Source organism: Chanos chanos, chromosome 3 (genome assembly GCF_902362185.1).
Source record: "Chanos chanos chromosome 3, fChaCha1.1, whole genome shotgun sequence".
Classification (NCBI taxonomy): domain Eukaryota; kingdom Metazoa; phylum Chordata; class Actinopteri; order Gonorynchiformes; family Chanidae; genus Chanos; species Chanos chanos.
The window spans coordinates 38,371,116-38,393,737 of record NC_044497.1 but is presented as its reverse complement, the minus strand read 5'-3'; the positions used below and the strand labels follow the sequence as shown (position 1 = coordinate 38,393,737).

The window sequence follows — 22,622 nt, the reverse complement described above, 5'->3', positions numbered from 1 at the left end:
ACACCCCACGGAGAGCTGCTGTTAAAGTCTGTCCAATGGACATCCTCTGAGAGGAAAACGGGAATTACCATAAAAGGACATATTTGTCATCAAAACGAAAGAAACAGTTGAACATATTTCTGTCACGAAAATCATTTGAATTGTTCAAATTTACGTCAGTCAGGGCCTTGGTCATATATAAAACTGAGTGAACTATCGACTCTCCTTATTTAGACATTCAAGTACCAAGTGGGCTGCTCTCCTTTTTATTTATAGACTACATGTAAATTCGAGAGACGAAGTGGCTATTCTTTCCTTATAATAATGTCTGTAATTTTCTTCACTTTCCACACTTCAAACCCACTTTAAGACCCCATGGGCACAAAGAATGAGCCTTTTTCTGATTTTACCATGGTGCTCAGTTGCCTGCTGTTTCTTGCCAGACGGAATTCGTGATGGAACTGGGAGGCCTGTTGGATTCCGCATTAGCCAGCAGGGGGACACATCGGTTCTCATATAAGACGTTTTTAGGCAATACCTTAAAATGCACCTTTAGCACAAATCTGTCCAAGAGTACATCCGAGTGGGAGATGTACAGTATTTTTGTAGATGTACGAATATAGTGAAAAGTGGAGCACAGTGGGAGGAAAAAGTGACGGTATGGATTTGAATTTACTGTACATGTGGCAAGAAATGTTTTTCGCATTTCATGTACCTTGTGTTAAAAACGCTTTGAGGTGTGTGTGTGTGTTTGTGTGTGTGTGTGTGTGGGTGTGGGTGGGTGAATTCGACGTAGAGCTTCTCTGTTTCGTTAGCAAAGGTGGATTACTTATTAGGGTAAGCAGACGCTAACTGCAGATGAATGGCCACACTGGTCGCATTAGGTCTGTTCGTCTGAGGTTCTGAATCATATGGTTTATGTCTTTTAATGTCTACGAGATAATCCTTGATCCTTAAAGTCTTGGGGACATCATACCCCTGAGAGTACACAGAAGGGTGCCATTGAGTAAGTATGTGTACACAGACGCTTGTGTTTCGACTCTGATTTAATGCATTATCCTGGAACACTCAGGCTTAAAAGGTGTGCTCAACTATCAATATTTACTTCATTTTGTTTGCAGTTTTAGTGTTGCTTGATCTGACGAAGAGGCCATGTTTAGACTTCTGTAGAACCCCACTGAACTAGTAGTAAGGTATGATATTATAACATAGAATGGGGACCCTACAGTACTTATACAGAAAGTACAGATATTTGAGCTAATAATCGATGTCTGCTCAAAAGCAGGGGCTATTTAATTGACAAGGTAAGACAATGAAAGACAGGCACAAAACACAACACTGAGACGTGAGAGATACATTTGAATGTGGACCTACTACAGCTCCAATTGTCACAATCAAAGAGAATTAAAAAATGTATGGTAACATTCGTTTCCTTCCACCGAGTTCTGTGCATTCCAGAACGTGCACTCACATAAAAGAGTCTGTTCATGTGTGCTATTTATATGTTTGTCTGAAAGAATGGCAAATAAAAAAACCATTTCTTTAACCGAAACCCGGAGCGTAACAAACGGGAAAAATCAGAAAGCATTTTTGTTATTGTTTTCATGGTTTATTGTACTGCTTAACGATAATTAGTAACCTATCCCTTGAAAGGTTTCATCCTTACTGCAGAATAAATTTGCCACAGCAAATTTGCTGCTTGACGGTATTTCTGCTCAGGGAACAAATGGAATGTTTGAAATGTCCTCGTGGCGAACTCACATTTCAAACAATTCTCTGTAGTAAGAGGATGGGAGTGCAGCCAGATTTGTGAATGAAAATAGATTCTGCGCACAGTTATTGCACTCTGTCTAGCGGAGAAAAAGCGGACGTTTCAAACATCGAGGCGGTTAGTGTTACAGAAGAAGACATAACAGAGAAACGCCAGAATTAACACCACACTGGTTGTTCCATTACATACAAATATATTTTCGTGCTGGATCATTGTCATTTTTTCATTTACATTTGTCATATTTGTCATTCTGGTTAACATTACAAACGCCGTTATCATAACAACCACAGTTTCGTTTTGGTGGATGCATACACTCATATATTTCTTTTTAGTATCTACAGCCATCTTCAGGTCTTTTAATCCATATCATCATACTTCTATATCTGACAGCATCAGACAATAGCAGGTTCTTTTATAGGAATTGTGGGAAATGTAGTTACGCCCTGATCATTAACTAGTCAAGTCAAGTTTATTTATAAAGCACATTTAAAAACAACAGCAGTTGACCAAAGTGCTGTACAATCAAAATAGCAAAATCATAATACAGTAAAAACACAGAGACCGGTTAAAAAAAAAAACCCTTAAGTTTTGTAGTTGGTCCCTATCCAAATGGGCATTATTTATGTAAATCACATTCGATTTTACAATCTGCATTAAGGGGATGGGCAATGCATGATTTAACATTGTTGTTTTGTTTACCTCATAAATGACTGGCTGAAAAAAACAAATAGCTGCGGAGTTGTGCAACACAAGCACCTCTCAAGCCTCATTCATTGGAGGGCTGTGGAAGACAGAATGGATGATTGAATCCAATAAAAGGTCCGTGTAGCACAGTAGCTCTTGGGAATGGATTTATTTTAAATATACCCTATTTATGTATTTGTTTATTTATTCATTAATTATTATGGAGTGTAAAACATTTCAAGCAAACATCTTACTAGGATTCATTGCTGGGCATTCTTACACTGACCATAATTACAGCTGTATGTTCTTTTCTTTCAAAATGGCTTTTTCATCATTGTGGTAGACTTCTTCTGGAACAAACAAACAAAACCGATTTCTGTGGACATGCACTGGGAAGTCTCAGTGGTTTGCATTTCTTTAAGACAAGCTCAGTCAAAAAGGCATTATTAAAGATGGCCTACAAAGCCTAAAGAGCATTATTACATAACTACATAACAGGCGGAGCATTTTACTAGACAACCTTTAGAGTCTTAGTGAATGGAAGATATATCTAGACAGAATACTACTGAGTTGACCAACCAGTCAGTGACCTTATAATCAGTGTCAAGGTGCAATGACTTTACATATTAGTGGTTATTTGAATCTTTGACATACATTTCAGAGGTGTAATAAACAAACCACCCACACTTTTCAGAAACAAAGCATGTACCTCCATTTCCCTTTAAAATATGTTCAGAATTAAGTGGGTATTATTGTCTTTTCCTTAAGATGTATTGTACTTTTCACTCCATAATGGATTAAAAATACATTCTGGGAATAATTATACTTTGTCTTCAAAGTCTTAATAATATTTGGAGTTAAATTACATTTATTTATGTTACATTTATTTAGCCGACGCTTTTATCCAAAGCGACTTACAAGTGGGGAAACAATTCAAGCTACAGTGTAGTAGGAGACCTATGAGTAAGCACTAAGTATTACATCTGTTCAGTAGGGCAAAGTGCAAGCAATAAGTGTGAGTTTTCTTTCAAGACAAAGAGCAGGAGAATAGGTAAAGAAGAACACAGTAGGAGCAAGTAAGGCACGTTAGGGTGTTAGGAGAGAAGGTGCTCTTGGAAGAGGTGAGTCCTCAAGGTTCCTGAAAATAGAGAGGGACACCCCTGCTCTGATGGCAGTTGGTATCTTGTTCCACCATTGGGAAACCATAGACGAAAACAGTCTGGACTGAGATTGCCTTGTGTGTAGGGTTGGCCACGCCAGGTGATGATCCTTGGAGGAACACAGTGGGCGAGAAAGAGCATAAGCCCGTACTAGTGAGTTCAGGTGCATGGGTGCAGACTCAGAAGTCACTCTGTAAGCAAGCATTAGTGACTTTAATTTGATTTGGGCAGCCATGGGTAGCCAGTGGAGGTCATTTTAGGTTGATTGAAAACCAGACCGTGTTCTGGACCATCTGTAGGGATTTCATTGTACATACTGGGAGACCCACTAGAACGGCATTATAGTCGAGCCGAGAGATAACCATGGCCTGTACCAAGAGCTGGGTGGCATACTGAGTTAGTTAAGAGTATAATATTATAAAGTAACAAATTACAATGAATTAATTGAAGTACATGTTTAAGTGCTTTTTACAATATGCTTCCTGAATTTCACAGTAAAACCTTGTTACAAAATTACATTAATCATACTTCTCTAGTTTTCAGAACATGGAATGCCAGTGGTCAGTATACACATACAGTTTACTGTACAGTATGGAAATTTGTGCTGTGTTTCAATATGTTCTGTTGTATTGTGTTGAGTGATGCCTCAACACAATACAACAGAACATATTGAAACACAGCAATATGAATCACAAACACCCAGCATTCCAAATGGCCTGCAGTTTTCCTTCTGTTGAGCATTTTTGACTGAGAGAGAATTACTAGAGCCTGAGCAATGATTTATTTTGGGGGAGAACACTGGTTTTAGAAGAGAAGGCACAACTTCCCTTTAAACAGATTGGGACTGCATGTACACCCCACCATTTCACACTACCCTTTCATTACACAGGTATGTGATTGCTATGTGGCCTTGGGGCAAATTCAGCAGCTACATTTAGCAAAAGCTGTTTATCATTTAATGTACTCCCTCTGTACACAGTCCTCAATGCAGCTGATGTTGTTCTATTCAGAGAAAGATCCAAATGAGGGATGAAGCCAGGACACTAAAGACTGCTTTAATCATTAGCAGGCCTAAGAGGAATGAGGCCATCGGGGCTAACAGGCAGGTACTGGGTTCTGTTGCACCAAGTTATGTCTATGCCATAACAGGCACAATAATTCCTGAATGGTACATACCAAAGGACAGCAGTGTGTAAATATTCCTCTCCCAAGTTACGATGTTATTGGTGTTGAACATTTTTGTAAGTCACAGATGGCCGACCGACTGTATTTTCGGAAAAGGCAAACGTCTTGTGGTTTTACTTTTCAAAAGAATACGCCCCTTCCAGTTATTATGAAAACACACTTTTCTTTCTCTGTTTGAAACGCTCGTTGGAGAGCACACTGTTATCTCTCCCTCCCGTACCAAGAAAGACATCTCGTAAAATTAAATACCTGATTTTGCCAATTTCACTGTAGTTTGATATACTTCGTTTGGTTTGGGGTGGGTTCTCATATAGCGCTGTAGAGTTTACCTCATTATTCTTCAGTCTGAGCGATACACAAGATCATAACCTGAAAAAAATGAACTAGTTTAGTCATTGTGTTATAAGCTATATAAGTAAATGTAATGATTTACAGCAAGAGCACAAGGAGGTATTTTAATCTGATTCTTATCGTTAATATATCACACATCTTGCCGAGGCCAAGCCCCTCGCCTGGCCAGGTTAACCATCTGGCATGTGATCCTAGTTACGTTACCAGCGTCGTCGCAGTGTTATGCTGTGACCTCAAACAGCCTGTGTGGGGTTAACAAACACTTGTTGGGAACCGTTGATTTTGCGTCCAAAAAGATGGTCGGAAATTGCATTTGATAAATCAAATAAGTGTATTATAGAAGATACATTGTCCAAAAAACTGAAGTAACTGTAGTGTGTGGTTGCATTAGCCTATTTTGTATGCAAGAAAATATTGTAACATTTCCTATTAAGTCAAATAACACATGCAGCTGTTTTGGCGCTACACAAAACGCATTCCATCTATTTTGAATTTTGTCTCGAACGCTTGGTTGCAAACGTCTCGTGTCGTTGTAGTTTGCCATTGGTTTGTTGTAGTGACGTTGCTGTTGCATACTCATGAGCGGCCATATTAGTCAAACCCATTCTTTCATTCGGTTGGAACACAAAGTGAGGCAGTTTCATGAGGTTTGCGGTTTCCCGTCTTTTTTTGTTACACTAGTTTCCACCTCTCAATTAGTCGCTTTGATGTAGGCTAATTTTTAAGAAAGTGCGATTTTTAAATATTTTGTTAAGGAAAAAAACTGCACGCTGTGATAGCCTATTGCTTGAGAGCTATATATAACACATTTCTTACAGCCAATCAATTGCATACTGTCGTATTTATTCATAATATAGAGATACATTTTAAGAAATTAAGCCCTTGAATTCTGGAGGTTTCTTTATTTTCTAGAGGCAAGATTATACAGATTTATTCGGAATTCTTTTTCTAGTATGGCGACCGCAACTTCAACCCCGGTCGGGCAAAGAATAACCACTCGCGCCACGGCCGGTAGCACTCCATTGAGCCCCACGAGGATATCCAGGTTGCAAGAGAAGGAAGAGTTGAAAAACCTGAATGATCGTTTAGCCGTTTATATTGACAAAGTTCGGAGTCTCGAGTCCGAAAACAGCGTCCTTCAACTCCAGATTTCCGAGAAGGAAGAAGTCAGGAGCCGGGAGCTCACAGGTTTGAAATCACTGTATGAAACGGAGCTCGCTGACGCCAGAAGGTCTCTAGATGACACTGCCAAAGAACGCGCCAGGCTGCAGATCGAATTGGGCAAGATCAAACCCGAGCATGAGCAGCTACTCCAAACGTAAGTAGCTTATTTTTTTCTCTTGGCATGTGATTTCGTCACCAGATATGGAGTAATGGAGATATCAGCTGCTCTGACATTAAAAAACCGCGATGTTTGTGTTTCTGCCTTCGTAAATTTGTTACTAATGGCTAGCGAATAGTATCAAATGTCGGCAACATCAAGGAGCGTCTCTCTGAAAGTGACTGCCATGGTTTCACTCTACTATGCGGGATAGCTTTTCCATAATGAACTTTAGTTGTTGTACCGTAGTGTAGCTCACAAACATTTTTAATCGAAACAAGTTGTTGTGTTCCTGTAATATATTGCTGTAACATTGTTTGAGTGCTTGTCTGTAGTTTTATGTTTATTAAATATAAAATTACGCGCATGGGTGAAGTTCTGACTTTTTCCAAGTGCCACACCTTTGATAGTGTGGGGGAGGGGCAAGTACCTTAGTTCCTGGCCGTTTGAATGGAAACAGTCTCAGTGTAGTTTACTTTCAAAACACCCAAACCGAAGATTTATCATTCCAAGCGTTTGCAAAGACAGTATTTTGAAAATATATGAACATTTACAGTTGTAGATTTCAATTAAAAAAAAACCCAACTATATCACAACCACTCCTATATACATTGTAATGCGCCACGACTTGGACGGCGCATATTATTGTAAACTTTTCTAGATTGTTGTGCAGAGATGGAGAGGGATAGGTTAATTATAATTTGTTGGCATGCACACCTTTATATGTATTCTTGTTAATTGTATTGATAACGAGTTCTTTATCTGGACATAAATCAAATTACACCAAGAGTACTTGATTTTTTTCAAGGTTACTTGAATGCATTTCATGAATCGGCCATATCGTACGCCCAGTTTAGAATTTTTCATTCCTCACTGGTGATGTAGACTGTGTAAGTCAGTGCATGTTTGGATTTGGGCTCTGCCTTTCCTTTTCTAGCTTCCTGCCCAGACTCTGGCGGTTCAAAAACTGTCGCGAACTTCTGCTTTGACTTTAAACGTATAAACTTTGAATTTTACACATTTAAACTTAGAAAAGAAAGCCAGTATTTCACTAGAAGTTTTAACTGAAGAGGGTGTAGTCGTAAGCAAGCGACCGTTTTTCCTTGCAGCACAAGCTTTATTTTGGACCCTGAGGCAAATTTAAAGGGAGTGTGTCCTCAACTGATAACATGAATGGCTACTTTCTCACCAGAGCCTGGAGTTTTTCTGGTCTTTAAGTACTGTCACTTGTGTGCACAGTAACAAGCCAAGGAGAGGTTGATGCCATTTCTGTCTAATGTCACTGAACGGTACTAGATAGACCTCCTTCGAACTCTTCTGCAGGAGTTGAGATCTTAGATGGTTGGGGAGCTCTGGTACTTCAATTTGGTGATGTAGACAGACTGTAATACAGATGTATTTTAAACTACAGAAAAACAAGTGATTATTTACTGCCTCGCTCATCAGGAGTGTTTAGTCAGTGCCCTTTTTTCATGTTTGGTTATATGTTGTATATGATCTCCATGTGACTGGAACATACTGAAAATTTGCATGCTGGTCAGCTGTAAAATTGGACAGCTCTTTTTTTCTGTGCGTTTTATAGCTTCTGCTGTCTGGGCTGGATTTGAATAATGTTTTGAAAACTTTCATTGTGCTTGTCACAGCTGGGCACCTGTGTCTGTTTTCAAATGTTTTCTTGCATTTTTTTCCCCCCCATTCTGATTCTTTACTCAAATGGTATAAGTAATCCTGTAGTATCGGTGACGCTGCCAAGCCTAGAAGCACGTGTCGCTGAATACTGACTGTAAGATGGCTACAAGAAAATGAATAGGCCTATTCTTGTTCTTTCAGGAAATGGGATGTATCATGTAGGAAAAAAAAACCTCAGAGGTGGAACTCCTGCTAGTGTCAGTACACTGAGAGCCAGACCTTACAATCGCTAAAGTCATGTTTCATTCATGAGTGGATTTGCCCTAGGCACATGAGGGCTGTTTGTAGTAGTGATGTAAAAGTTGGCCTGAGTTGCTTAGGATGTGTAGTAGTACAGTTAAAGTTGTTGTGAGACGGTTCCTCAGGGTTCTGTTTTATAAGTGCTTTATTGGAGAGGAATGCCTTGTAATCAGTCAGTGCCCAGGCTGTGGTCTCTTTTAATTTGGTTAACTGTAGGCAGCCATTAGTGGTGCACATTTACAAGCTTTGTGTTCCAGCATCGTGTGGAAAGATCGTTTTAGTTTTTGAGAGATAGTAGGTGTATTGTGGTGGTTATGGTAAAATTGAGAGTTGGTTAATATTTTTTCCATGTACACTCAGGCCTGTTTATAGTAAAATACACTATGGTTTAGCAGTATGGACAGTTTATCTAGAAGTTCAAAAACTTTTAGTTTTTTTTTGTTTTTTTTTCCCATTAAACACAGATTGATTTATTTATTTATTTATTTATTTATTTATTACCCAGTATTTTTGGAAGGCTCCCTGTCTCTGAAGTATTGCTGTGATAGAAAGACCTCCTTGTGGCCCCAACCCCCTCACCAAAGTGCAACCATTAGACCAAAACCACAGATCTCTTTATGCCCTCATGAAGTAAACCTGCAAAAGTTTGTAAACATCTTCAAACATTATGTCATAGCATGGTGGCCTGCTCTACAGTGAGTGAATGTAAGCTGGTGAGTACCACGTCATTTGATTGACTGAAGCAGTGTGGCCAGGGGCCTCCCACCTGTTTTTGGAGATAAAGTCAGACAGACGGTCTTTATTTGTAACTACCGCCTCAGCATGTGTGCAGTGGTCTACGTTGCACTCCTGCATGTGTGCTGGTGATCTGTTAAAATATTATTCACGTCTTGAGAAAGGGGTTGTAGATTGAACAGATTTCATATCCTACATAAGACACAGTTCCTCTGTTCAGTAGATTGAATACCTGCAAAACTGTCACTGGAGACATTGGCACTAATATAACTGAATGGCTTTTACTGAACCTCAGTGAAGTCATTTGGTTTGTTATTTGGCTAAACATGTTTTTTTTTTTTGTTTGTTTGTTGTTTTTGTAATCTAGTCCACATGGAGAACTTTTTCTTGGCCCAGTGAAACACATTTGTTAATGTTCAGTGTTTGACTAGTGTATTTACCCTGTCTAGCGATCTTGCTTGTATGCTCATTGAAAGAGACAAAAAAAGGATTAGCTCCATCCCCTCAGAGTAACTGCTACTGATTTGTTGAGCTTTTTCCTCTCTGTCTGCAGAGCAGGTGCTGAGGTTTAGTGTTTTTTTTTGTTGTTGTTTTTTCAAAAGTTGGTCAGTCAGTTGACTATACATTATGGGGTTTGTCTGGATAGAGTGGCAAGCCAGCTGTGTGCGCGTGTGTGTGTGTGTGGTTTCCTTAACTTGGCCAGCTGCTCTTTCCCAGACTTTGGGGGGATACAATGCCTCAAGTATTCATTTTACAGTTCATTTGGTCTGTGAATTGGATGAGCAAAAACAGTTGGCTTGAGTTGAGCGCTGATGTACAGTTTAAACTAAGAGCAAAAGAAAATGAAACAGTGATGTTAAGGACACAACCCTGATCAGGACAGAAGCCTGATTGTAAAGAGAACTTGAAAGCACCAGAGCCCTCACCTTTCCTGTGCTGCCTGTGGTTCCTTACAGCTTAGTGTAAAATACCAGACATTCCACCCACATTCCATACATTCTGTGCTCTACCTAGGCATTGCACTAAACTGCTCAAAGGTAAATTGAGTACCAACAAGCAGATCAATGCGTATTTCTACATCAAACCAATCATAAGCTTGTTATTGGTCTTTTGAGAACTAAGTAGATTTTCCTGGTTGGTCATTAATGGTGTAGGTGTAGTATCATGCAGAGTTAAGTATTTCAAAGGCTTTGTCAGTCTATCATAAGCTGTTTGTGTAAGTTAAAAATCATTAGGGCGCCAGAGGAGGTTCCCGTGTCTGAGAATCTTGTCCCCCTGACTGCTCAGTCATGCGCTGTGGTATTTTCTACATCGTTCTCACTACATACTGCACACACAAGGATTCATGGCTGAAAAAACACACACCTCATTGCACTAAGTTCCATTGTAGCTTACTCATTGTCACTGGGAAACATTGTAAATGATAATGTTTGTTTAGGCAAACATTGGTCCCAGTAGTGGTTTCATTTTTATGGTCCTAGGGGCTCACTGGAGGGGTAAAAGTTAATTTAGTCAGCCAGGTCCAGTGATTGGTTATATTTCATGCTAGCATACAGGATGGAGTGATGTAGATGTGCATGCAGGATTTGAAATAAAAGTTGTGAGCTGGTTTTAAGGTTGGAAAACATTTGATACTGGACATGGATGTTAACTGTCATGCCAGGGCTCAAAATTTGGTTCCTTTGATATTGATTGGTGAATTGGTTAGTAGTGCTAGAGCATGTATAACTGGAGAGATTTTCTGAGGAACTGATGAGGTATAGGAGAGACTCCTTCCCCACTGGAGGCTGTGCTCTCTGGCTCCTTTCCTTTCATACATGTGCTATGCATTCTGCAGATGGATTTGTACATGACTGGAACTACATTTCTCATCAGTGTCTCCCCACCAATCAGCAGAGGGTTGTGGATTGAGATTTGAACTTTTAACATTACTCATATTATGGGTTTAAAGCTAAAATGTCTGATATACACTATAGAATAGACACACTGAGGTTTCTGACACTCTATCTTGGTCGTTAGTAAGCATTTCCTTCTGTTTCATGGGAAAGTAAGGCATCATACACAAGACTATTTAAAGACCGTGTGAATATGAAGATTAGCAGAAGCACCATGCCACCCTCTGTCCAAGATCCCAAAGTAAGAATTTGAATAGGTCAGAGAGTTTGTTCCTAATGGAGATAAAATAATTTCCAGAATTTTCCTAAAGTAAATGAGTAGCTACAAGAACAAGAAAAGCATGTTTTTGTTTTTGTTTTAACTCTCTTGGCATGCACACATTTCATGCTAGCCAGACTGTGAGTCTCAGTGACTTATGTAATCAAGGTTTCATCAGAAGATTGTGTGTCATACGATGGTTACCTCACCCTTAGCTGTCCAAAAAGGAGAGTTTGATTGATATCATTGTTTAATGTGAGTGGGCTGATGTGTTTATCTTGATCCAATCATCTTTTAAGTGGTTAACACCTTTTCTTGTTTTCATTGATCAGATGCTCTGCAGCCAAACTGTTCACCCCCGTTTGACTTGAAGGCCTCTCCTGTTGCTTGAGACTCAGTCAAATACTACTTAGCATGTAGTCAATTGAAATGTCAGACTTATCAGTCCACAGACTTCAAATGAAAACACATCCCAGTGTTCTTTTACTGCCCTTTGTCCACATACACACACACCCTCACCCTCGGACGTGCTTAGACACACTGATGTCTTCAGAGTCTAATACTGAACCTTGTTCTTGTATGTCTAGCTATGCTAAGAAGGATGCAGACTTGGCTGGAGCTCAAGCCCGGGTGAGGGACTTGGAGGCTCTGCTGAACACTAAAGAAGCCCTGCTGGCCACTGCCGTGTCAGAGAAGAAAGGACTGGAGGCTACACTGGCTGACCTACAGGCACAGATCCAGGAGGTAGAGGCAAAAACACAAAGACACACACACACACACACACACACACAATTACTCTGTATTATAGTTTTGAGATGCAGAGACATGCAGTAGTAGTTTTATCCTTTTGTGAGATTTTCTTTTCTTCAACATTTTGTGTACGACCAGCAGGGGGCAGTATACGTTGTATTGCTCACAACTAATGAAACCAGTGTGCCATATCAACAAAGGAAATATTGTATATTTGGCTGCGTATTAGTTCAATATGTTCATTATTTCACAACCTTACAGTTAAAATATGTAAACTCTAAGTTTACAAGAGCATAATGAACTTAGATGTCAGTAAATGTTAGACCTCCACTGACCTACTCATGTCATGAAGGTTTCCCTTTTAAATGGGTGAGCTGCTATTGCAGTTTCTGCTCCAAGCCTTACCTGCTCTAGACCAGGTTAAGTTGAATTTTTAAAATCTCTTCCGAGGGCAGATACATCACAACTCTTAACCAATCTAAACTTTCCAAAAGCTGGCATTACCTTTTCTTGAAGGCTAACTTGCATAACAGGATACGTATGACGAAAAGGAATCATAATTTACACTAAAAAAAAAAAGAAATTTCTATAACATGGAAGGATTTAAAACACTTATAGTAAGGCTATGCTATTATAGAGTTTAAATGGATTCAAGTAATGGTAAGCTTTCATAGTCTAGATGGAGATTTGTATCTGTTTAATTTTAGATCATACACACATGGTTGTGTGTTAAGTTTAGCGTACTGCTGCTGTCAAATGGCCTTTAAGTTATGATGTATCTTTTTTCAGTATGTGATGGATCTCTGTGCTGGTGCACACTTGTGGGGATTAGATGTCTATGCAGTTTGTTTTGCAAGTCTGTACAAAACGTAGAGCTTCTTGTTGAGCTGAAAATTTGTGTTAAGTCTTATGTTGAGAGGAGTCAGAGGTGACTCTGGGAATGCCCTCCATTATGCAGTGTGTGAGCCCAGAGGTGTCTCTTCACAGGGATGCAGTCAGGGGATGGACCAGTCTCTTGTCTGTTTCCTTTTGTTTCTGTTTTCGTTTTCCAGAAGCAATATGCCCTATCTTACTTTTTTTTTTTTTTTTGAACGTTTCTAATTTGAACATTATGAGCCGGAGGAATTTATGAGCTGAATCACTATGTTAATCGCCTATTCCTGTTGGTATTGTATTTCTATTTGTTCTTTGTCTGCTGCACAGCATAACACTGTTGGGATTGTTACCATAGAGAGAAGTTATTAGGTCTGTATGAGTAATTAATAGACTAACTTTACTAAACACTTGCCGGGATTCTCCTTGAAATTGACGCATTTATGCCGTCTGCCGCGCCCCCACCCAACACACACGCACATGCTTGTGCACATCTTTGCCATGGCAACAGTGATAACTTTTTAAGATTGATGAATTCTCAAAACCATGCGTAATTAATTGTTTTTTGAGACAAAATTGGAGGGGCCTGATGTTGTATTTTCATTTTGACGTGCGAGATCTGCCGTTATCATGTGGATTGAGGGAGTGTGAGATGACTTCTTTAACCTCTGTTGTGACCTTGACCAAGTGTGAATAGGAATATTTGGTAAAATAAAGTTTAGCTCATGGTATAGCCACAGTTCTCTCAGGAACATCTGACACTGGACACTCTCTAATACAGAATGAGAGAAACACTGGAATAATATTTAATGTGGTCTTTGATGCTGTTCACAGTCAGAACTAATTGAACAAAGACCCAGGTATCAATGGCATTGTAAGTGAGACTGTAACTGAGTCTCTGTGTTCCTCAGCTGGAAGCTGGTCTGGCTTCTGCCAAGAAACAGTTGGGAGATGAGTCGCTCCTAAGGGTGGACCTGGAGAACCGCTGCCAGAGCCTGACGGAGGAGCTGGCGTTCCGCAGGAACATGTTTGAGGAGGTAAGTCCAAAGGTCTCATCTTCCTCTGGAAGAAGGATGTTTCGTGTCTGTTAAGACCAACTAAACACTGAGCTTGAGGAAATACATTATAAACGTAAGGTTATTGTTTAACTAAACTGAATGAACTACTGTAGTCTTTGTTATCTTTGGAATCTCTGGCATCTTCCGGTAAAAATGAACCAGAGCTTGAAGGAGAATAACACCCACTCAATTCACCTAGGGAACGTCAGTCATTGTTTTTTTTCCCTAAATCATATTTATCAGTGTCTGTCAGCAAGATAAACAAAACTGGGCCACATACATAAGCCTTTGCCATAGACTGTACAGTTAACAGGTCCATTGATTCTCATTCAGTCTCTTGACTCTTGCTGTTCTGAGGAGCTGTGTCTGAATGACCCTTCAGTGCCACTTGACTTATTTAAATGAAGTTCCAACAGTGAGAGGAGCAATTCAACATGTATTTTGACCTAGGCCAGAGCAGACGCTATTCTGACATAGCAATTTGAAAAAGTGTTGATGAGTTCCTTGGGATATAAGGGTTTTCTAGAGCATTCTTTTCTTGCCTTGATTTTATGGGTCTCTCTTTTTAAATACCATCCAAACTGAATAACGTTTATTTTGGCTTGTATTTGGCAAAACAGAGTGTACTAACAACATGTTTGAAATGTGTTGTTGGGATTTTTTGAACCAAGTAGACGCAGGTTGCTCTGATTAAATTGCAGAATGTAATACTATTTATTTACACCTTATACAGGCGTACGATACAAGCTACATGTGTAGTGTTATTGTTTTGTTTTATAATCTGTGAAAAATTGTTCATTTCACAGTGTGCATGACCTGAGATGTGAATACCAACTAAATAACTAAATACATGAACCTATTTAAAGGTAGTTTATGCTTTTTTTTTTTTGCTTTTTTTTTTACTTTGCTTTCAGCAAGCACGTTCTCCCTCTTTTTGATATTTATGGCAAAAACATGTTCAGTGCAGTCAGTCCCATCCAGTTTCTGACCCCCGCCTACAGTTCTGTTGACCAATTGTTGACGCCTACACACCGTCTCACATCAACGCAATGGGTTTAACAAAGCACCTGCACTTTTGTTAGTCCATCTAATAAATTACGCGATAAGAGTGTGTGCTTCTTTGTGCCAGGTGTTTACTTTTGCCTCCTGTTCTGGCCAACAGGAGATCAAGGATACGCGGCGCAGACATGAGACCAGGCTGGTGGAGATCGACTCGGGCAAACAGGTTGAATATGAGTCCAAACTGGCTCTGGCACTGGCTGAGATGAGACAGCAGCATGAAGAGCAAGTCAAACTCTATAAGGAGGAGATGGAGCAGACGTACATGGCCAAGGTGAGGCAGAACCCATGGCTGACAGCTCTGTCATCAGCAGTGACTCAGAAACCCAGAGTGTTTGGAAAGTCATTTTGATGAACAGAACTGAAGACTGAGTGGAACTGAATTTACTGGAGTTGGCTGATTAACCAGCATGCATGGATTTTTATCATAACGGGTGTAGAAATGTTAAAATGTTTCAAATAATTCTTGAACATCTTGACGATCTTTCAAATTTTTAATGTTAGGGTGATTTGATGTTTCACTGGCTAACATTCAAAATTTTATGTCAGAGCTCCTGAAAGCACAAAAGCATCCAGTCCTGAATCCTCAGAATCATCATCTCGCTGTTGAGAATAGTATATTGAAATCATCCTAGTTGGTCAGACAATTACACTTTACCATCAGACTGGTTGTGTCGGTCTGTGCATCTTAACATGCACAACCATGTTAAGTCTTCATATCTCTGCATCATTATCTGTCATGTCATTCTGTATGTGTTTTGTGTGTTTATGTATTGGCTGGGTTGCACTTCCTGTAAGACTTTACCAGAAGCCCTCTCTCCCCTCTTTCAGTCTTTCATTTCCTCTTTGCTCAAGTGGTACACACACTGCACTTTAAACATCACTGTACTCTACCACATAACACACCAGACACTCAGGGTAAGGTTTTGTGTGTTTTAGCTGGAGAACGTGCGCCTGTCATCAGAGATGAACAGTTCCTCAGCCAGCATGGCTCGTGAGGAGCTGAGGGAGTCAGCTCTGCGGGTGGAGAGTCTGTCAGCTCAGCTGGCCAGCCTACAGAAAGAGGTGAGATTATTCATGTCCAGCAACCTCAGTCAGAGCTGTCAGCTCAGATTGGGCCTAACTGTTGACTATTCGGGACAGCCCCTAATGTGGACTTGATGTAGTGTTGGATAGTAGACAGTCAGTTTGTCTCTCACCAGCCCTGCATTTCAGTGTGTCGTATTACCTAAACTTGTGTTAAGTAGTCCTATTCAGATATAGTAATACATCAAGTTGCTGCTTAAGTGCTAAAAGAAATGTATTTTCCGCAAGATTTCTTTTTCACTTTTAAAATTCAACAGATAGACTTGAGAGTCAAAGAAAACTTTGACCCAAAGCATTTGAAACACATCTTCAGAGCTGAGGAAACTTTTTAGGGAAGTTCTTGTTTGAGTTCCTTATATCAGTTTCTGACCATGGTATTTGAGAGATTCATCATAAATGATTTATGTGGAGAAGGGCACCCCAAGGTGAAATTGTTATTTTCTTCAAGTGTTCAATTTTAGACATTTAAGCATCATTGTGGAAGCAGCATGGAAAATACAGCAACAGAGCTGTCATTCAGCTCACATTAAGAAACCACAAAGAAACTGCTGTTCTTGTGTAGCAGGAGAAAAAAAAACATCTAACTTGTGGCAACTTCTCTCTCTCCCTCTGTGTATGCATGTGCATGTGTTTAGGCTCGTAGCTGGCAGGACCGGATCAGTGAACTTGAGGCCACCCTGGCTCAGGAGAGGGACACCAGTCGCAGGATACTGGCTGATAAGGAGAGGGAGATCTCTGAGGTCAGAGCCAAAATGCAGCAGCAGCTGGACGAGTATGAGCAGCTCCTGGACGTCAAACTGGCCCTGGACATGGAGATCAACGCCTACCGAAAACTACTGGAGGGAGAAGAGGAGAGGTCAGACAAACTGGGGCTTCTATACACGTACACTCACACAGCTGTACATTCCTACTCACAAACTAGCAGAGACTCGTGAATAGTTGCGTAGTTTTCGGACACATTCACACAGGAATTCACACTCAGTGCAGACACTTCAGTACTGTAGCACCTCACTGAGCCTTTAGGAAAGGGAAGTTTGTTCATTAGAACGATGGCATAACCCCCCCCTCACTCACCCTCTGACTTCATGGAGCACTTTGTTTAGCAAGCCATTGTTTAAAGTGGTGGGTCTCTGGAATTACAATTTTGAATAGACTAGTCATGCCAACTTCCAGATGTATAATAAGCATCTTGGAGTGACGTGCTGCATTCAGACGCTCTGTGTTTTGATACCGAACTGTTATTTCATGCTATGATCAACATTTAGTTGAAAATTATTCATTTCATAGTATGACCTCCAACCTGACAAGTGCCATCAGTTACACAGAAACCAACAGGAACCTGTGGTTTGACAGCTTGTTCTCTGCCTGTTTCAGACTGAAACTGTCCCCTAGTCCTTCCTCTCGTGTGACCGTGTCGCGGGCATCATCCAGTCGCAGCGTTAGAACCACGCGTGGGAAGAGGAAGCGTGTGGATGTCGAGGAATCAGAGGCTAGCAGCAGTGTCAGTATCTCCCACTCTGCCTCCGCCACTGGAAACGTGTGTATCGACGAGGTGGACGTCGACGGCAAATTCATCCGCCTGCATAACACCTCTGAACAGGTTAGAAACACATGCTGCTGTCATAACCATCAAATGGAAGCTATTATCAGGAGAACAACTAAAAATGTAGCAAAATCATCTGATGCAATTAATAAAGGTGAAAGGTTTGATTATTTGTTATATAAGCACCGATTAACATTGTTTTTGTTAGTGAGACAGCTTTTCAGGTCTTTCATCACCGGTGCTTTTGGTTTTAGTCATCATTTACACACAATGAGGAGACTGTGTTTGATGTCACTCCTATTTTAGCAGTGACTTGCACCTAGCATGTCAACATCTACAGCTTAGCCATAGCAGTTGCACTTTCTAATCCTCAGCTATGAGTATTGGAACGTAGAACTGCAGTTTTCCAAGTTGTCAAGTGACTAGGATGTCCTTCCAATCCAGTAAAAGTTAAAAATGCATGGGTTATCATCCAGTAAGAACATAAGAGCAGGAATTCAGTGTATCATGTTCAAAACAACTTGTCATTAATCTGGTTTATGTATTTTGTTACATGAATGTAATTTTTGGAATTCTGTCTATAAAGTGCTGAATCTTTGTGTGTCTTTCTTTGTATACTTAGGATCAGCCAATGGGAGGTTTTGAGTTGACCAGGACCATTGGCGACACCTCTGCCACTTACAAGTTTACCCCCAAATATGTCCTGAAGGCTGGACAGAAAGTCACTGTAAGTCATACAAAAACGCACTCTCCCACTCACATTGCTCTGGTGAACTGTATTGTGTCTTAAGTGCTTCCTTTAACCTATGTCTGTGTTGCTCTATTTAGCTGTGGGCATCTAACGCTGGTGTGAGCTCCAGCCCCCCCACTGACCTCATCTGGAAAAACCAGAGCTCTTGGGGCACTGGAGAGAATGTGAAGGTGGTCCTCACAAACCCACAGAGCGAGGTTAGACGCGCACACGCACACGCACACACCTCTTGCTCACCTAACCTGTTGTTCTGTTGGAGCAGTGTGGAATATTTTGTACAAGGTTCAAAGAGAAGCCTCAGCTATGTAGTTGTGCAGACTGAAGTGTAGTTCTGGTACCTACCACCAGGGGACAGATTTAGCTTGTTGCAGGCTTCTCAGTGGTATCATTTTCGTCCCTCACAGGAAGTGGCTGTTAGGAGCACAGTCTTTAAAACAGTCACAGAGGAAGAGCAGGGAGAAGATGAGGAGGAGGAGGAGGAGGATGAGGGAGTTGAAGTCATTGAGGAGGACCTCTTTCATCAGCAGGTTAGTAGTTTTTATGTCTTATTATTCAAACAGCACACTAGCCTTGCTTGCTCGTGATACCTGCCTGATGTTGAAAATTCTGACCCATGACGTTACCTTTCTCTATGTGAAAACAAGATGCCTCAGTTTGTCTAATGTCAGCTGTCAGTCCTGACAATATACTGTATTGATTATGTAACGTTTTCTAAGCGTTTGAAGCAAAGTTGAAATGTCAAACTGCGAAACCAGTAGTTTGTCTCACAAGTATAACATCAGTGTAAGGATATGGAATCCGGCCATATAATTTGTTGATAATGTATCTTCATGCTATGTTTTCAGGGTGACCCACGAGCCGCAAAGAGAGGCTGCTCCATCATGTGACCTGTAACACTACAGCAGTTCTCTCAGTCCCGCCCTTCACAACAGCCAGTCTCAGCTGCCACACCTACTGTCAGCACATGACTCTCTCTCTTTTTTTTTTTTTTTTAATCTGTAGTGTTCTACAAACTGCAACCTCTTTCATTCTCTCTGTCTTAATTTCACTTTATGGCAGTTTTTAAATGTTCCTGGTACTTTTTCTTTTCTTTCTTTCTTTTTTCTTCTTGAATTTTTATGTGAATGCAGATGTCTCATCACAGCTAGTTTTGTACCAACCAAATTGTTTTTAACAAAGGGGGGGGTTTTTTTTGGTAGTGTAATTAAAATTTCTGTGACAGTGAGGCAGCTTGCAGAACTGTGCACTCCTCTTGGTGCTCTGACTTTATAATAATGTTTATTATTATTTTATATTACACGTGTATCTTCATTTTTGAAAGATAGCATATTTTGAAAAGTAGACATCTTTTTTGAAAATTATACAGTTTTTTTTGTTTTCTTGTTTAGAGTAGTCATCAGTGGGACCGGTTGTTTCTTTTAGTGGAATGTTTATCTTTTTAAAGATTGTGAGACAGAAACCAGTTAAAGTTCCAAATTTGACACATCCTGTTTCACAAAGTGGTGATCCAAATACTGCCTGTTTTTGTAGTAGCTTGTGCAGTAGTTTGGAAAGCACCACTAGGTGTCAGCGTGGCATATTTAAAGCTCATACCTGCTGAAGCTAGAAAATGACACTATTTTTCCCAAGACTTTATCAGGCACATGCACAAGAGTCCTTCCTCAGGCAATATGAGAAACAGGAGAAGATTGTTTACAACTAAATGAAATGCCATACTGAATGAATACTACCATGTGAATCAAAAACACTCTGCCTCCTCCTTGCCACTGTCTTAACACATTCATTGTAACTTTCAGCATGTCTTCTGCTGAAAAGAAAGCCTCTCTAGTTATAGATGAGTCAGGAGCCAGTGAGCAAACCAGTAGCTGTGGAAAGAAACTGATTTCCCTACAAATATGATTGATTGACAGGGGTGAGTTGGTACAACTCCGGAGATAATGTAAGCTCTTGGTGAACGGCAGTACTGTATACAACCAGCCAGTCACTGATACTTCTGTTTGTTTTTATCATATTCATATTTTCTTAAAGTATTCTCTTATTTCTTTTTGTATAACTAAATTCAGCCCAGGACACATGTAACCATACAACTCATTTCAGTGATGGTGTGGACACATGTCTCTTTAGACCACTCTTTCCCTGTTCTCGTGCCTAGACAGCTAGCAGATTGCAGTTTTTAGGGTGGCCAGGCTTGAACACACCTGACAGAAGTCATCCACCAATAATCAAACCTCTAAGCTGAATTTTGAGTATTAGTGTTGGACAGTGCTCTGGATCCACAATACAGGGAAACAGTGTGTTAAACTGGGACTGATCTATGATTTGATTTTTCTCAAGATGTTTTTTTCTTTTGTGTGTGTGTGTGTGATTCTTTTTGTCTGTAGTTTTAACAGTTGATAGTTCTACACACATTTTATTTGATCATAACCTTTATTAGGACTTTGGGTTAATTGTCATGGTGTCACTTGCATGCATATTTTTGATTCGCTGTAATCCTTGCATTTTAACAAAAGGACAAAATAAAGTAATGTTTTGTTGTATTTTCTATTCAATCTCTCTTTGAGAAATGTGTTTTTTTCCCCCTCTCCAATATGTTTGTCATTGTTTCACTTATGGACTTAGCATATCTAACAGACTGCAGCAGTCTGGCACAAACATGACAATTTTGGAGCAAACTACAGCAACTTAGTAACCGTATGTGCCATGGAGGATAAAGTTATGCTCAGATGTTGTCTTAATTACTGACTCAATTTATAAGGGCTGGATCATGAAGAGGACACTGGGGGAAAAGAACAGTGAAGTTGCTGAAAGTTTAATGACACTGTCAAAAAAAAAACCCCACCAGCCCCACAAATATGGCAGTGTTAACATAAGTGCTTCACAGATCATTCCCATCACAAGCACAATTGGAAATAGGCCATGCTGCATATGAAGGCCTGTCACATAACTCATTACTGATTACCCCACACCACCGCTGCAAGAGGCACTTACTAAATTTAAGGCAATTTATTTCAGAAGAAGGCCTCTCACTGAGTGGAGATCAGCAGGAGTCATTTACTATGGCTTCTTGCAGCACCCTGTTGTGCACAAAGCTATTGGATGCATTTGTAGCTACACTTGTGGCATATGCAGTGTGACCTTTAAATACTCAGACACCTGAAGACCTTTTTAATAAGGTTTAATACATCAGCTCTGACGATGTGGAGAACCTGTCAATGGGCTCAAGTCTGGGTTAGAAGGGAAATTCTATTGCTACTGACATCCCCCTTTTAAATCACATTTTTAATGCTAATTTTCCAGGAGTATTTTTATATCTGAATGACAATGTAGTGTTGAAACCTTTCTTTGTAAAACCTAAATAGCACTGTGTGTTAGCTTTGCCTTTTAAAATGCAGCGGGCTATGATGAAATATTTTGGGAAATTCTCCAAATTTAAGTTCTTGTTTCTGTCAGATCTGCCACCACTACATTTTATGAATCCACTCTGTGCATTTGAGGAGGGAACATAGGGAACCGAGCTAATCATGTTTAGTGGTCTTCTGTCATTTTGCTGATCTACTTTACATTTTTTACTGAAAAAATTAGAGGGTTACTAAAAACTTCTACGAGGAGAAAACTGGAGAACCAGCGTGTTCGCTGCTGTACTGAGTAAAATTCTATTCTGACATAATTTTTTTTTAAAAGATTGGGCAGAAGTGCCAAAACCAAAGCATTTGCAATAATAAGTGGGATTAGCATTACAGCTAAACATCCTCAATACAGCAGAACACATGCTCATAACACAGCTGAATGTCATCCACAAGAAGTGTTCCACTGATGCACACAATAACTTATTAAAAAAAACAATAAACAAACACAGGAAATGTCAGCGAAAAAAGAATGCAAGTTAATTCATTTACAACTAAAAAAAAAACAAAAAACCAATAACAACAGAGGTGTCCTCACTGAAAACATATTTACATAAAACATGGTCCACCACAATCTTCAAAAATGTCCAACTGTCACTGAGAAGTAAAATGTTCACAAGGCGAATGTAAAACACATCACATCATGTTTTACTTAGCTGGGCCCGTTCAGCTAAGAGAATCCTCTGAGATTTCTCACACTTGTGATGTGCATGAACAATAGACCTATCCAATGTTTAAGTTTACTCTTCAACATTGAAGACGGCTCCCAGGTACATTAAGCAGACTGGTGAACTTTTTACACAGATGCCACACACTGAATTGCATAAAT

General features: G+C 40.0%; 1 protein-coding gene across 1 annotated transcript; it reads left to right on the top strand.

Annotated features, from left to right (window-relative positions):
* Nucleotides 1–6,083: 6,083 nt before the first annotated feature.
* On the top strand, nt 6,084–19,305 carry lmnb1 (lamin B1). Its single transcript, XM_030768784.1, has 11 exons — nt 6,084–6,448; nt 11,857–12,013; nt 13,804–13,929; nt 15,113–15,283; nt 15,949–16,074; nt 16,731–16,951; nt 17,470–17,695; nt 18,261–18,365; nt 18,467–18,586; nt 18,794–18,916; nt 19,235–19,305. Exons 1-11 carry the CDS (start codon nt 6,084–6,086, stop codon nt 19,274–19,276), a joined length of 1,782 nt encoding a protein of 593 aa, XP_030624644.1. The 3' UTR covers nt 19,277–19,305.
* The last annotated feature ends 3,317 nt before the right edge of the window (nt 19,306–22,622 follow it).